Source organism: Arvicola amphibius, chromosome 13 (assembly GCF_903992535.2).
Source record: "Arvicola amphibius chromosome 13, mArvAmp1.2, whole genome shotgun sequence".
Classification (NCBI taxonomy): Eukaryota; Metazoa; Chordata; class Mammalia; order Rodentia; family Cricetidae; genus Arvicola; species Arvicola amphibius.
In genome coordinates, this window is record NC_052059.1 from 61,883,670 (window position 1) to 61,898,132 (window position 14,463).

The 14,463-nt window shown below is 38.3% G+C and overlaps 1 gene segment (V, D, J or C); it reads right to left on the reverse strand.

Annotated features, from left to right (window-relative positions):
* Positions 1 to 12,299: 12,299 nt before the first annotated feature.
* LOC119799863 lies at positions 12,300 to 14,100 on the reverse strand. The segment is given in 3 exon segments: positions 12,300 to 12,422; positions 13,596 to 13,873; positions 14,049 to 14,100. Coding segments are annotated over 3 exon segments (453 nt in total).
* Positions 14,101 to 14,463: the final 363 nt, after the last annotated feature.

Genomic DNA, 14,463 nt, shown 5'->3' on the forward strand with positions numbered 1-14,463 from the left:
TCTCTCTATAATGAAAGAATACTTCATTCAGGTATGGTGGTGCACTCTTGTATTGCTGTACGTGACAGACTAGACAGCATTGCTAGTTTAAGGGTGCTTTGAGCTACAAATCAAGAGTCTCCCTGTCTCCCCATCTCTCTCTTTTTATCCCTCTCCCCCTTTCTCTCTCTCTATATGTATGTATGTATATATATATATATATATACATATATATGTGTGTGTGTATACATATATATGTATATATACATATATATATACATATAAAATTACATTTCTGTTTGTAATATCTATGAGAAAATATAAATGTTAAAATTAAGTAAGTGAAACTATTATTCATCCACACCATGAAGTCATTTTGGGGGTATTGAAAAGAAATATATACATGAGTGCACCTCATATAATTATAAATTAAACATAAAAATAAGCAACAGAAAATGTTACCCTCCAATTTCTGTAATAAAATTGGGTAGCTGTGAGTAGAGTATCCATGTAAATATGGAAAGGAATCATGTGGAATTCCCCTCTATATGCTGTGAATACCATTGGTTAATAAAGAAACTGTTTTGGACCTGTGCAAGGAAAAGAGATAGGCAGAGAAAACTAAACAGAATGCTAGGAGAAAGGAGGTAGAGTCAGAGAGAAGTGATGTAGCCATGCAAGAGACAAATGTTGGGAACTTTACCTGGTAAATCATAGACATATGGTGATAAAGATTACTAGAAATGGGTTAAATTAAGATGTAAAAGCTAGCCAATAAGACGCTATAGCTAATGGGCCAACAGTGTTTTAAATAATATAGTTTCTGTATGATTATTTCAGGACTAAGCAGCCAGAAACCAAAAAAAAGACCTCCAACAACACAGGAATGTGATTGTTAGAATATAATTCAAACGATCACAACTGGTTATTACAGGAGTTAAAGAGGAAGATGGATGGAGATGGGAATGTCAAGTTGGGAATTAATGAAAACTATTTTTATTCTTTATTTAATAATAAAAATATTTCAATGCAGACTAAAAGTGAACTATCTGTTCCTTCAAAAACTGATTGTTTGGACTATATGTCACAGGGAGCAACAGAAAAAAAAACCTAATTTTTCTTAAGAAAAAAATGGAAGAAAGCTGAGGCTTCTTTGCATTTTAGAGATGTTAGAAGGATATAGTGATTATGGTGTGTCCCAGAGCTTGGACTCTTCCCTGGCTCCAAAATGATTTTTGTTGACCGAGGTTTCTTTCCCACCAGTCTCACATCTGTTTAGTCCCAAACAAACACACAGAGGTCTACATTAATTATAAACTGATCAGCCTATTAGCTCAGGATTCTTATTAACTCTTAAACCTTATATTAGCCCATAATTCTTGTCTGTGTTAGCCATGTGGCTTGTTACTTTTTTCCACAAGGCAGTCACATCTTGCTTCCTCTGTGTCTGGATAATGACTACAGACTAAGACTTCCCCCTTCCCAGAATTCTCATTGCCCTGCCTCTACTTCCTGCCTGACTACAGGCCAATCAGCATTTATTTAAAATGCAAATGAAAGGGTACAAACCATTGTCCCACAGCAGAGTTTTCTCATCAGTTTTTGCTCCAGTTTACAAAGAAATAAACCTTTTTTTTCTTTCAAATGAAGATGTGTCAGAAGGCTTCACTCCCTTCTGTAAGCAGAACTGAAAGTTGTGCTATCAGCTGCCCTGCAGGCATGTCTGTCTATCTGCTGTCAGCTCTTGCCCAGGCTCAAAATTACTTTCCCATCCCTGATGGGTTCCTCAGTCTCCTCTTTCCCCTGTAGGGCTTCTGATCATTCCTCTAGAGGATGCTGCTGCTCCCCTTCCCCCACCAGGCAGATATTGCACAGGTGCAGCCCTGTCTGTCACAGTGTGCAACTCTCAGGATACAGTGATACACAGCAGCATCGTTCAGGCTGACCCGAGGCAGGATCAAGGTACTTGACTTTCTGTCAGAGGGAATAGCCAGAAAGGCCATTGTATTGCTTGTGTTTTGTTGTAGACCGTGAATCACATATTCTGGACCACGAAGAGAAACCTGTCGGTACCAGTAAATGTACTCGTTCCCACTGATGGCGGAGTGGCTACAAGGCAAGTGTACAGTTTCTTCTTCAATACTTTCCATTGAATCTGGCTGTGTAGTTTTGGCATCACCCACAATACCTAAGGAGTTAAGAAGCAACAGATAACTTTGGACCATTCAGTGCCGAAGTGTCTAAGTGTCAGGCTCTCGGATACCTCAGAACTCTTCTCCTGAGTTCTACTGCTGAGTGCTGTATGTTGCTCAGTACCAGAGGAAATTTCTAAAATTTACTCTTTAGCTGTGCAGAATCACACAGTCAACGAAAAGATGCCTACATCCCACTTCCCTCAAGCTTAATGAACCTGGGAATTCTTGTATATAAGTCTGCGAGTGGTATACGCAGCTGCTCACGCTGACAATGCTCAGACTAAAGAATCTCACAGACACCAATTCTCTCCAGCACCTTGGAAAATCACACAGGGAGAAGTAGAGGCAGCAGACACATTTTCTTTGTCTTTAGGCACAAAAATCATCCCTCCGAAGGTCCAGAACACTTACCCAAAGTTAGGAGAATGGGAATTCCACTCAGGCTCCTCATAGTTAAGAGTAGGTAGACGTTCTATGGTTCTGAGCTCAGAATCTGTGTCTGATGGGAGGCCTCAAACCACAAACCAGCACTTTCCAGCATTGCCCCTCCTCAAGAAGCTTTCTTTGTAGGTGGTACTGGTCATGTCTTTTGGTTGGATGTATCTCTACCTCCAAAGTTTAAATATAACATTTAAAAGATGAAAATAATTTTCTTGCAAAATCCCTAGTTGGAGTTTTTGTTGAGATCATTTTAAGGCTTAAACTCAACAAGGCTTTATCTGAATATATGAACACTTTCAAAGGAAACTCTACTCCTCTTGTTTATAGGACAGGCAAAACTTAGTGTCAATTGATAGTTTAGTGTGCTATTGAACTGATAGAAATTGTTCTTTATTTTAGAAATTCTTATTGAGCTTTGTGCTATAAGAATAAAAAAGACTTCCTATTTATAATGATAATGTAAAAGTCTTAGGAGCAGAAATAAATTAACTTTTAGAAATGTCAACTTCTTTTTCCCATTAATATTATGATAAACCAAGTTAAAAATGAAGCAACACTGTAGAAGAAACTATTGTAACATACTTAATGAAAATAGTTTCTTAAGTGCCTAACAGTGCATGATCAGTATGGCAGAAAAAAAATGATAAAAGTAAAGTTCTCTGGTGTTCCAGCCTCCTTGGTGAAATCCTGCAAAAGTTTCTGTCTACTACTTATTCTAACTGGGATTACTGTCTATACACCAATTACTTGCTTGCCCATGACAATCTTCTGTGACCCCCACTCTAACACAAATCTCACCTCTAAACCTCACCTGGCAGTGGTATGCCTTGAAGATAGTAAATAGGAAAGAAAAGAAATAAGGGGCAAGAAAACAAGATTTGAAGAAAATAAAACCATGCCATTTGACAAGGGAGGTAGAAATACTTCCTCTAGTTTATCAAAAGTGATTACTAGAAATATGGGCAGGAATAAAACTTAAATCATTCCTTCCTCTCTGCTATAAAACTGAACTTGTCGATATTCTGTAACAATAAATATTTGGTTATTTAAAATTGACCTCTATGTTAATTACCTGTCTTATTGATTACTTGTCAAACTGGAGGTTGACCCCTGGCTTTGCTGAATTTTCAGCAAATGCTCTAACCCTGAATTACATCTCCAATCCACATAGATTTCTTTTCTTTCTCTCATTTTATCTTCCTTCCTTTTTTCTTTCTTTCTTTTGAGACTAAGTCTCGCTCTATTGCTCAGGCTTTCTCAAAACATGCTCCCTACTCCCACACCCACAGTGGTTGCTTGGGGCTGTCATTTTCTTGAGTAGTGCAGCCAATGGGGGACTAATTGGGAAGAAAAATCCAGAGAGAAAGGAAAGGGTCTAACAGAGAGTAATGGAGGAGGTAGTGAATATAACCACAACATATTGTAAATATGTATGAAACTGCCAAAAATCAAACAGAAAAGAAAGATGATAGAATAAAAAATCATGATCTCAAGGGAACAAAACCTCAGTTTCCAAGTGGCTGAGTCTGCACTGCCATGCCTATCTCCTCCCTCACTTTCCCTGGGTAAGGGCTGGGCTCACCCTTCTGCTTTGCCCTTCACAATGAGCTTCCTCATGTGCTTCAATCTATCAGTGCACTCACAAAGTGCTTATAAAATGATAAGGTGACAGAAGGGATGAAATCCTCTGTAAACCCACTAACAGCCTTGGCTCAGCCTGGAAGGAGCTTAGGTTTGTAGCCCCCTCTGGTGACTGTTCACAGGAACTCCTTTCCTGAGAACTAGAACCCAGGATGGAGTTTTTGATATGGTCCCTCCTTCTACGAAAAAGGTTCAGTGGAGAGTTTCCTGTCACTTTCTTCAAAGAAAGACTGAAATATTTGCAGGTATTGGGAAACTGGAATTGATTTCTGATGTTTTCTCAAGGACCAAATTAATTTTGTCCTCCTTGGTTTCTTGTTTTTTTTTTTTGTTTGTTTGTTTGAAGGCAGCTTAAAATCCATGCTCTTTGTCACAAGGCATAGGATTTGACAGTCTAAGCACTAAGCAATAATCTAACAGGTGGATGCAGTAGTTAGTGTGTATTCTACACAGGACCAAGGGAAGTTACGTGTGGTGATTCTAAATAACTCCAATTCAATGTTTCTACTTTCCTAGAGGGTATTTTGAATAAAGCACCTAAACACTAAAGGTATATGTAAAATTCAAACGTCACACTGATTCTCATCCTTTATCATCCTAAACCACAAATTTAGAACAGGGAAAGCCTGGGTGTGACAATGTAACAAGTTTTGACATGACAACTATGTATTCGTACTTAATACATATTCACTGTGCTCCCACTGTGTACTGGCTAGTCAGGTGATGGCAGTCATTAAGTGTCAATCCATATGAAAAGAAAAGGCTGTGATTGAGAACAGAGATCAGACCAACGTTAGACCCTTTCATCTAGTGTCCATTACTGTTGTGCTCAAATGGTGTGGAGAATCAAGACTGATTTAAAAGAACAATAAATATTCCAGTATCATTTGTTATTATCTGTTTTATGTGATAGTTCTGTTGAGATAGGAATCATGTCCTACATAATTTTCCAGATAAGATATAATTCCAGAGCTTTAGTGTATTTATAGAAGTATCCAACCATTTTCACAGTTATCATAGAATATTTTCAGCATCCCTCTAGAGAAGTGGTTCTCAACCTTCCTAATGCTGTGACCCTTTAATATGGTTCCTCATGTTGTGGTGACCTCCTAGCATAAAATTTTCATTGATACTTCATAACTGTAATTTTGCTAATGTTATAAATTGTAATGTAAAATATGTATTTTCTGATGGTATTAGTTAACTTCTGTGAAATGGTCATTTGACCTTCCCCCCACAAAGTAGTCTCACTCCACAGGTTGAGAACCACTGCTCTAAAGGATGCTTTGCTCATGAGCAGTCACAGATAATTTCTGCCCATGAAATGCCCTCTAGGCAACCCCTCATCTACTTTTTATCTCTGAAGAATTTCTGAGCATAGAAATGAAGCTGCATAATACATGCCCTGAGACATTAGGTCTCTGCTCATTGTCTCATTTGCTGATAATAAAAGATGTGAACACATGATCAAAGAAGTAAAGACAGACTTTATTAAGGAAATTTAAGGACAGGAGAGAAATTAAGGAAAAGTAAGAGAAACTCCCAAAAGTGGGAGTGGTGTTGAGAGGAAAATTTGTGGAACAGCCCATCTGGGCATTTTTATGACACACTTCAGGCACCAGACAAAGCCTGAGGTCATTTCTAGTGAGACTGGTTTTTCCTCTGTGTTTACTGTGGGCTGAGACAGTTAGGGACTTCCATACTTAGTTCCTCCTCTTCTGACCCAACTGGGGAGATGATGACAATGCTCTGTTCACCTAATTAGGGAACAGTCACATTTTGAAACTCTCTTTCTTCTGTCTATTTATTTGTCAGGTGTTCCCCTTGGCTGCTTATTGACTATTATGTAGAAGGAAGCTGCGGGCTGCATCCCGCCACCCAGGCGCTGGCTAACTTTACACCCGAAATAATTACACGGAAACTGTATTCTTTTAAAACACTGCCTGGCCCATAGTTTCAGCCTCTTATTGGCTAATTCTCACATCTTCCTTTAACCCATATTTAGTAATCTGTGTAGCACCACGAGGTGTGGCTTACCAGGAGAGATCTTAACCTGCGTCCATCTCGGAGAGGAGAAGCATGGAGACTCACTATGGCGACTGCCTGAAGCATCTCCCCAACTCTGCTTCCTTTTTCCCACAATTCTGTTCTGTCTACTCCACCTACCTAATTTTCTGTCTCTTAAAGGGCCAAGGCACTATCTTTATTAATAATGAAAGTAACACGTAGACACTCCTCCATCACTATTATCCTGTGCCTCTGTTGCAGGTTGTCAATCTTGCAAGTGCTGTTGGTCTCCAGTCTTGGGAAGGAGTTATCCAACTACTATAAGCTTTGTCTCCTGTTCATGTGACTTGCCTGTAGGTTTTTTTTATAAATATAGCTAATAAAATGTGGCTGGATTTCCCTTGGTCTCCCCTGTAAAGGCCCTTGACTCTTCCATGATCTGCAGTAGTCCACTTTCTGGATAGGTGGAAGCTATATAGAAGTCTTTAGTCTGTTATAATTAACCACATTAGAAGGAAGAATGTCTAAATAGCAATGTTCCTGTTTGCCTGGTTTTGAAGGTAGGAGCCAACTGTCTGCTCACAGTTTTCTCAGAATCCTGTCTTTTCTCTCACCTGCTCAGCTTGGCTGTCTTATACCCAGCTGTGTAGTAAGAAGGGTCACTTGTTTGTTCCTGGCTTCCCTGCTTGGCCCATTAGCTGTAACTTTTTATTGGCTAACTCTTACATATTAATTTAACCCATCTCCAGTAATCTGTGTATCACCATGAGGTTGTGGCCTACCAGCAAAATTTGTCATGTCTGACTCTGGCAGCTCCATGGTGTCTCTCTGACTCTGTCTTCTTCTTCCCAGCATTTAGTCCAGTTTTTCCTGCCTATCTAAGTTCTGCCTTGGTATAGTTCCAAAGCAATTTCTTTATTCATTAATGGTAATCACAGCACACAGAAGGGACTCCCAAATCACCTTCCATTTTCTGTTCAAATAAAAAGGAAGGCTTTAACTTTAACATAGAAAAATTACATATAACAAAAAGTTATCAAGCAAGAATTATAGTTACAATATTTATATCTACTTTATTTTTTATCATAACTAAGGAAAACTATAACTGTAAATTCTTTAACTCCATCAAAGACTTCAGAAGGATAAGATATTATCTAAGTAAACAGGAAGCACATTGTAAGCAACTTTCAAATCTCTAGAATTGACAGAGACATCTCGCTGCCTGGACAGTCATCCAAAGCTTTATTTATTTTTTTGTACCATTGAGGCGTCCATCTTCAGCCTACAAGCCCATAGTATTCAACAGAATTTTTCTTGAAGCAGGTAATTTCAAAGACAGATCTGCCTATATTGGCAGTTTGTCAGTCACTTTTTTTGTATCTTGCAGAATGTCTTGTAGACTCCTTTATGAAGCAGGAATCCCAAAGGATCATCTCACCTTTAGGCAAGTTTAGCAGTCATTTTTCTGTTGATCCTGTATGTCCAGTTAAGCACTCCAGGCAGTTTCTTACCCAAAGGCCAATGGTGCCAAGATAAACAAGCTCTGAGTGAAGTGTCTTTGGTACTCAACATTCTCTCAGGAATAGCATGGTGCTATTAAGAGCAATCATGTCTCATGTCAACAGAACCCTAAGTTATTTAAATGTCATGTTTTACAGATCCTTGAAGTGGTGGAAGATTACCTATCTAGACAGAATACAATCTCTATATATCTAAAGAACCTAATTGATCTGACTGTATGTACAACAAACATGAACAACTATTATATTGACATATCATTTTTAATATGTGTATAACTTAAAGACTAAAACTTCATGTCAGAATATTAAATAATCTGTAAACAAATGTGCAACATTGAGGGCAATGACCTCAAAATATAAACAATCTATAAGTATCTTGATCAGAGGAAGGAGTAAGATATAATGCACTATGAAAATATATCCTAAAAATTGTATCAATATACTAAATGTCCTAAACAGAGGTAGAAGCAGGCATATATACAATCTGACAGAATAACTTTGCATAGGTATACAAATAATATAAACAAAATAGCAAATATAACTTGAACTTGTATCAATATAAAAAACTGTAACAATGCAAATTATTCATAAATAATAGCTCTCAAGTATTTACTCTATTACCCACTATTATCCTTTTTTTGAACAAACATAGTTTTCATCCCAACCCTCTATCTAGTACAAGTAATAATCAACAGACTTTGGATGACTGCTCAGGTAGTTAATTGTCTCTGTCATATATTGCTCACTTTGAAAGCTGCCTGATAACACTTCTTGCCTGCTCAAATAATATTACTTCCCTCTCAGGCCTTCGATGTATCTGAAGATTAGATAATTGTAGCTACATTCCTCTTATGATTTAGCCAAGCTTATTTCTGATACAAGATTTAGGTTCTTTAAAATAAAATGCTTATTAAAACATTTGTCATGTGTTCCTTGCGTAATATTTCTCAGGTTGTTTTTAATTTAATATTTGATATCTGTTCCTATTGCATATAGTTTTGTATTGGATTTGGATCGCTCTTGTTTAAACATAATGGGGAGATGATGAGGAAAGCCTTATTAACCAGTAATCTTTAAGAGGTTGAACCTAGTTTAGGCATGGCTTTCTGGGACTGGGAGATAAAAACCTGTGTACCACCCAGGTACACTTTCTGTGTAGTTTTCCCCATGGTCAAGCAGAGCTTGGATCTCCCGTGCCTGTGGCATGAGTTTTTCTCCTCATAATAAATAAAATATATTTGTCTATCTTTAAGATAGACTGGTTATTTCCATATCTAGTTAACACTGGCACAGCTGTGAGCCCTTCATGTTGAATTTTGTATTTTTATGGATTTTTGTGTATGCATATGTCTTTCAACGAATGTGTTTCTCATTTTTTTTGTTTATTTTTTCTCTTTTTTCTGGTTTGCTTTTTTATTTGCTTGTGTGTTTTCTACAGAAATGGAGAAAGAAGGTGTGATGTTAGATGAATGGGGAGGTGGGGAGAATCAGAAAGGAGATGAGGAAAAGAAAAGTGATCAGAATATATTCTTTGAAAAAAGATGTATTTTCAATTAAAACAATACGAAAGAATAACAGTGATACAGACTGAGTCTTTCATGCTCAAAGAGCCCCAGGCTTACACAGAATGGAGCTATTGATTCTCCTTATCAGATAGATTGGATCACGTCCTTTGAGACCCAACATGCAGAGCTGAAAATAGTTGATTGTCCATCAGGTGACTGTTCCTACAGGATTCAAGTGATGACACAATGCTTAGGGGGAAATATAACAGCAGAGTTTCTTCTTTTTTTAATTTTTTTTCCAGTTTATTTATTTTTTATTAAAAATTGCCATCTCCTCCCCTCCTCCTCCCCCTTCCCTCCCCTCCCCTCCACCCACACCCCCACTCCCTCCCTCTCCAGGCCAAAGAGCCATCAGGGTTCTCTACACTATGTTGAGTCCAAGGTCCTCCCAACTCCCTCCAGGTCCAGGAAGGTGAGCAACCAAACTGACAAGGCTCACACAGAGCCCGTCCATGTCGTAGAGACCAAGCCCATCGCCATTGTCCTTGGCTCCTTGGTCAGCCTCCACCATCAGCCACTTTCAGAGAGTCCGATTTGGTCGCATGTTCCATCAGTCCCATTCCAAGTGGACTTGGTGGTCTCCCGTTAGTTCTGTCCTGCCGTCTCAGTGGGTGAACGCATCCCTCATGGTTCTGACTTTCTTTCTCATGATCTCTCTCCTTCTGCTCCTCATCAGAACTTTGGGAGGTAACCCAGGCCCAAAAAGATGAACATGGGATGTACTCACTCATAATTGGGTTCTAGCCATAAATAAAGGACATCGAGCCTATAATTCATAAAAATCCTAGAGAAGCTATATAAGGTGAACCCAAAGAAAAACATATAGTTATCCTCCTGGATACTGGAAGTAGACAAGATTGCCGGACAGAGTTTCTTCTTATTCATGTTCACTTATTATCTAACCATTTTATAATAACGTTTTTCATGTAGCTTTTACTTTGTAATGGAATTGAAAAAGGGGATTCCATGAATTCTTCTACCTTAAAATTCTTTTATGTTACTGAATAAAGAAAATACCTATATATAGTGTCAGGCATAGAATGGCACTGGACTGGGGAGAAATTTTCTCATAGTATGGAAATTCACTTCTTCAGGCATTTATCATACATACCATTTCCATGACAGGTTCCTGAAAAATTAAAAAGATCGTTTCTGGGTTTACAAACTCCCATAACATAAATGAATTGATATTGGATCATGGGAAGATTAAATTTATAGTCAAATAAAATAAAATAAAATTGAACTTTGCTAAATATCATGATCATATGTGGTATGACAAGGTGGTGAACTGGATAACCAAGGCAGAAATAAGCAGGGTGTTCCTTTATGGGGTCCTGTTTTATCATTAAACCTAGCCCACTCTTCTTGTAATAAATACACATATCCTCCAACTTAGAGAACCTGAGAATGACAGCTTATTAGTATATGAAGCAAAGGTCACGCTGACAACTTTTTTGATGGCTTTCTGGAGTTAAATATCCTCTTTACAGAGGTAACTGGAAAGTTCAAATTCTTAACAGAGGTAGTGATAAAGCTTGTGGGACCCGATGTAAACCAGAGAATTGTTTTCTCTTTTTAGATGCAGGAAAAGTGACTTAGACTATTATAAAACACAACACAGTTTGCGCTGAGTTAATATTAGCTTAGCAACTGAAAAGTGTAACATATGAAAATATCAAGATAGGGTGTGGTGTCACCTAGCAGCCACGTTTCTCTGCTTTGTTCAGGTAGAGTTGTTGGGAGCCTGAGTGTGTGAGGATGGCTCAAGGGAGAGAGAGCATTGGCTGGGTCTGAACCAGGAGTAGTGGTTGCTGTAGAGGGGTCTGCAGCTGGTTACAAGTCTTCATTTAGGAGGAAAAGACAGTGGAAGAATTCAAAACGCCACCTAATATAAACTGGAAAGAATTAGTGAAAGTTGATGCAGATGACCTGCCACTGCAAGAAGAATTGGCAGAGGACTCATCTGTTGCCTCTGTGAAGGTGGAAGTAAATGAACTAAAAGATAAAATGTGGCACAGCTATTCAGAACTACTTAGTCACTGATGGTGACAGCACAAGAGGTAGACCTGACTTTGAAGAAGTTGAACAATCTGGAGAAAGACAAGCAAAATTTTAAAATCAGCTAAACACCAAAGTAATGGAACTGGAAAGTGAACTGGAGATGGTTCAGCATGATGGTGGGATAGTTGGTTTATACATGACAAAATTCACCATCTTGAAAACCAGTCAGAATAAAAAGATAGACAACTAAAGAATGTGGGAAAGTTTTGGATAAAGAAAGCTAATGATCAATTGACTCTTTGACTGGAGAGGCATGAAATGGAAACAGAAAATTAAAAAGAGGATGAACAATATAATAGATTCACAAAATGAATCATTTTAATGAGGAAGAGAAGACAGCAAAAACTAAACATAGTTGCCTAAAAAGAACATTGAACTTACCTGGATGAGATTCAGACCTTAACAAAAACTAATGAGAAAACTGAAGTTCAGAAGTAACAGATAAGAAAAAATAATCTTGAAGTGTCAGCACAGGAAACAGAAATGATGAATGACTATAGCAGGATGAAAGCTGTTGTGCAATCAACAGATACTACTGTAGACCAGATTTAGAAGAGAGGATGGCCATTGGCAACTCAAGTGCAAGAGCTCACAGACCTTCTAACACCATGGGATGAAGAGGATGTTCAGGAATGATGAGTGTGGGTGCTTTTCTCAATTGCTACAACTCGTCTGCATTTTATAATTTGATTTAACTTAAATTTTGAATTTGATTTTAAGAATTTACAGCAGAAAATGACATTTATATTCTTTTTAAAAGTTTATTGTATGTCTTATCTAGAAAGCTTCTAAAACTACTATCCATAGTCCTCAAGCTCATTTCTTTATTAAACAAGCACTTTCAAGTCAAGATTAATCAGGAGTGAGATTAGGAAAAAGATCTGTCAAGATCAGTTAGAAAGCCTTTTCAGAGCACCCTCTTTCTGGGCCTGATTGCTTGTTCCAATCTCAAGTAATTTTGTACCATCCACTATCAAGAAGCTAGGATTATGATAGTTGGTGTTGTGAACTCTCTGAAATGACAGAATTCGTCATTTTTATTGTAGAAAATTGTCAGTTCTAGTGCTACCACTTCTAGCCATGCTCACATAAATCTTAATTGACAATAAGGAATTATTTAAGCTCATATAATCAATATTTGAAACAAAGGTAGTAGCCATGGGCATGGAAGTGAGTGAATCACAAAGGGGGTCAGTTAATTTGTGAAACTCTAGAAAGAAAATGTTTTAGCCAGCCCAGTATCTGTTGTAACCATTCAGCTGCCATTTCCATGTGAAAACAGCAATGGACAGACAGTTCGGGAATGAATGAAAATGGCTGCTTTCCAGTTCCTTGCAGAAACAAGTGGCAGGCCAGAGTTTTTCAACTGTGTAAAATAAGCTGCCAACCCTTGGGAATCAGCAGTGTTTGGACCACATTTAATTATTGTGTAATAATTCATCCCCTATTGAGGGGATTATTAGTTTTCCATTTGAAAGCAGGGTTTTAATGAGAAGTATTGTATGTATACTACATTGCAGATGTGTAAATATTTTGTAGAATCAATTGCTGTATTTTGCAATACAAATAGCAAATATATCTTTCTAGTTCATCATTTATCTTTTGTCTGTCATAATTTTTGATGTGAAAAATTTGTTTTATATTGCATAACTAAATGGATTATAGTTTTTAAAATATCAAGACATTGTTAAAATTATATCATGGTTTGATAATAATATTTCCTTGTTTTGGCTTGTACAACTTAATTTATTAGATATTCAAAATTAATTTTTTTTCAGCTTCATATTGAGCAGATTAACTGCAAGAGTTGTTTCGTGCTTTCTAAATACAGGTTGGAAACAGTCGTTCTCAGTTTCCAATTCTGAGAAAAGACCAAGATGATTCTGGAGTGTGTCAGAGGGTTTATTTTGTGATATTAGCACAAGCATTTGATAAAATGTAGATTTTAGTCATGAGGCTGATGTTTCTGAGCATGTATCCTTCAAGTCAGTATAACCTCAGTCAGAGTTTAAGTGTGGACTTCTGCAGTGGTGATTTTGTTTCCTCACTCCTTTTTGTAATTGGTGGAGATCTGATAAAGCCTCCACCGTGAAAAGCCTCCTGTAGAGTCTCCCCGTGTCAGGGCTGGAGCTGCATGAACAGCTGCAATTTGGGGCCAGGCTGCAGGTTTGATGGAAGCACTGTGCCTCTGCTGCACAGAAGTAGGTGCCTGAGTCCTCCAGCTGGGTATCCCTGATGTGCAGGGTGCTGTACCGCTCCTTGGAGTCAAATGTAGACTTTAACCTCCCCTTTGCCTTTGTTCCTGGAGCCTGGTAAAAAAGATTGATGAAGCTGCCCCTGGGATTCTGCTGGAACCATTGCAAACTCATGATGGTGGTAGAAAAATTGCATGACAGAGCAGAACTGGTTCCCTCGTAGAGTTTCAGAGCTGAAGGACTCTGCTGCACCTCAACACCTCGCACCCCTGCTTGGAAACAGAAAAGCAAACCAGAGTCAACGAAGGGTTTTCACCCACACCTGTCAAACATCCCAGGAAACACCATGAGGATAACTGCACAAAAGCTCTGTGTTGGCTTATTCCCCTCAAACACTAACATCTCTGCAGAATCCCTAAAGCAACTTAGGTGAGCACAACTCACAGCAAATATGCATCCACAGAATCCCCAGCACAGCTCCCAGTTTCCTCTCCATGGCCCCTGTCCAATTGCTGATGTTGTCTTCTCTCTAGCGATGAGGGTGGCAAGTATTGTGCTCAGAAACACTTGTGCTTATACACAAGATTCTCTCCTAATCACGGAGGATTCCGTTTCATGTGAACAAGAAACCCCACCCACTTCCACCGTGTGTCTCTGCATGTTAATTGCTCCACAACTGTGGAGGACAAAGATGAAGATCCCAGGACACTGTATTCCTAGTGTAACTCTTCTTATAAGGACAGTTTGGGAAAAATATGTGAAGAAGGTGAATTCATAAGTGCAGAACACGGGTATGAATACTAATGGCTTCAGTGGGTTAGATGAACCTTGATTTCTGTCTTGAATTTTTTTCATGCAG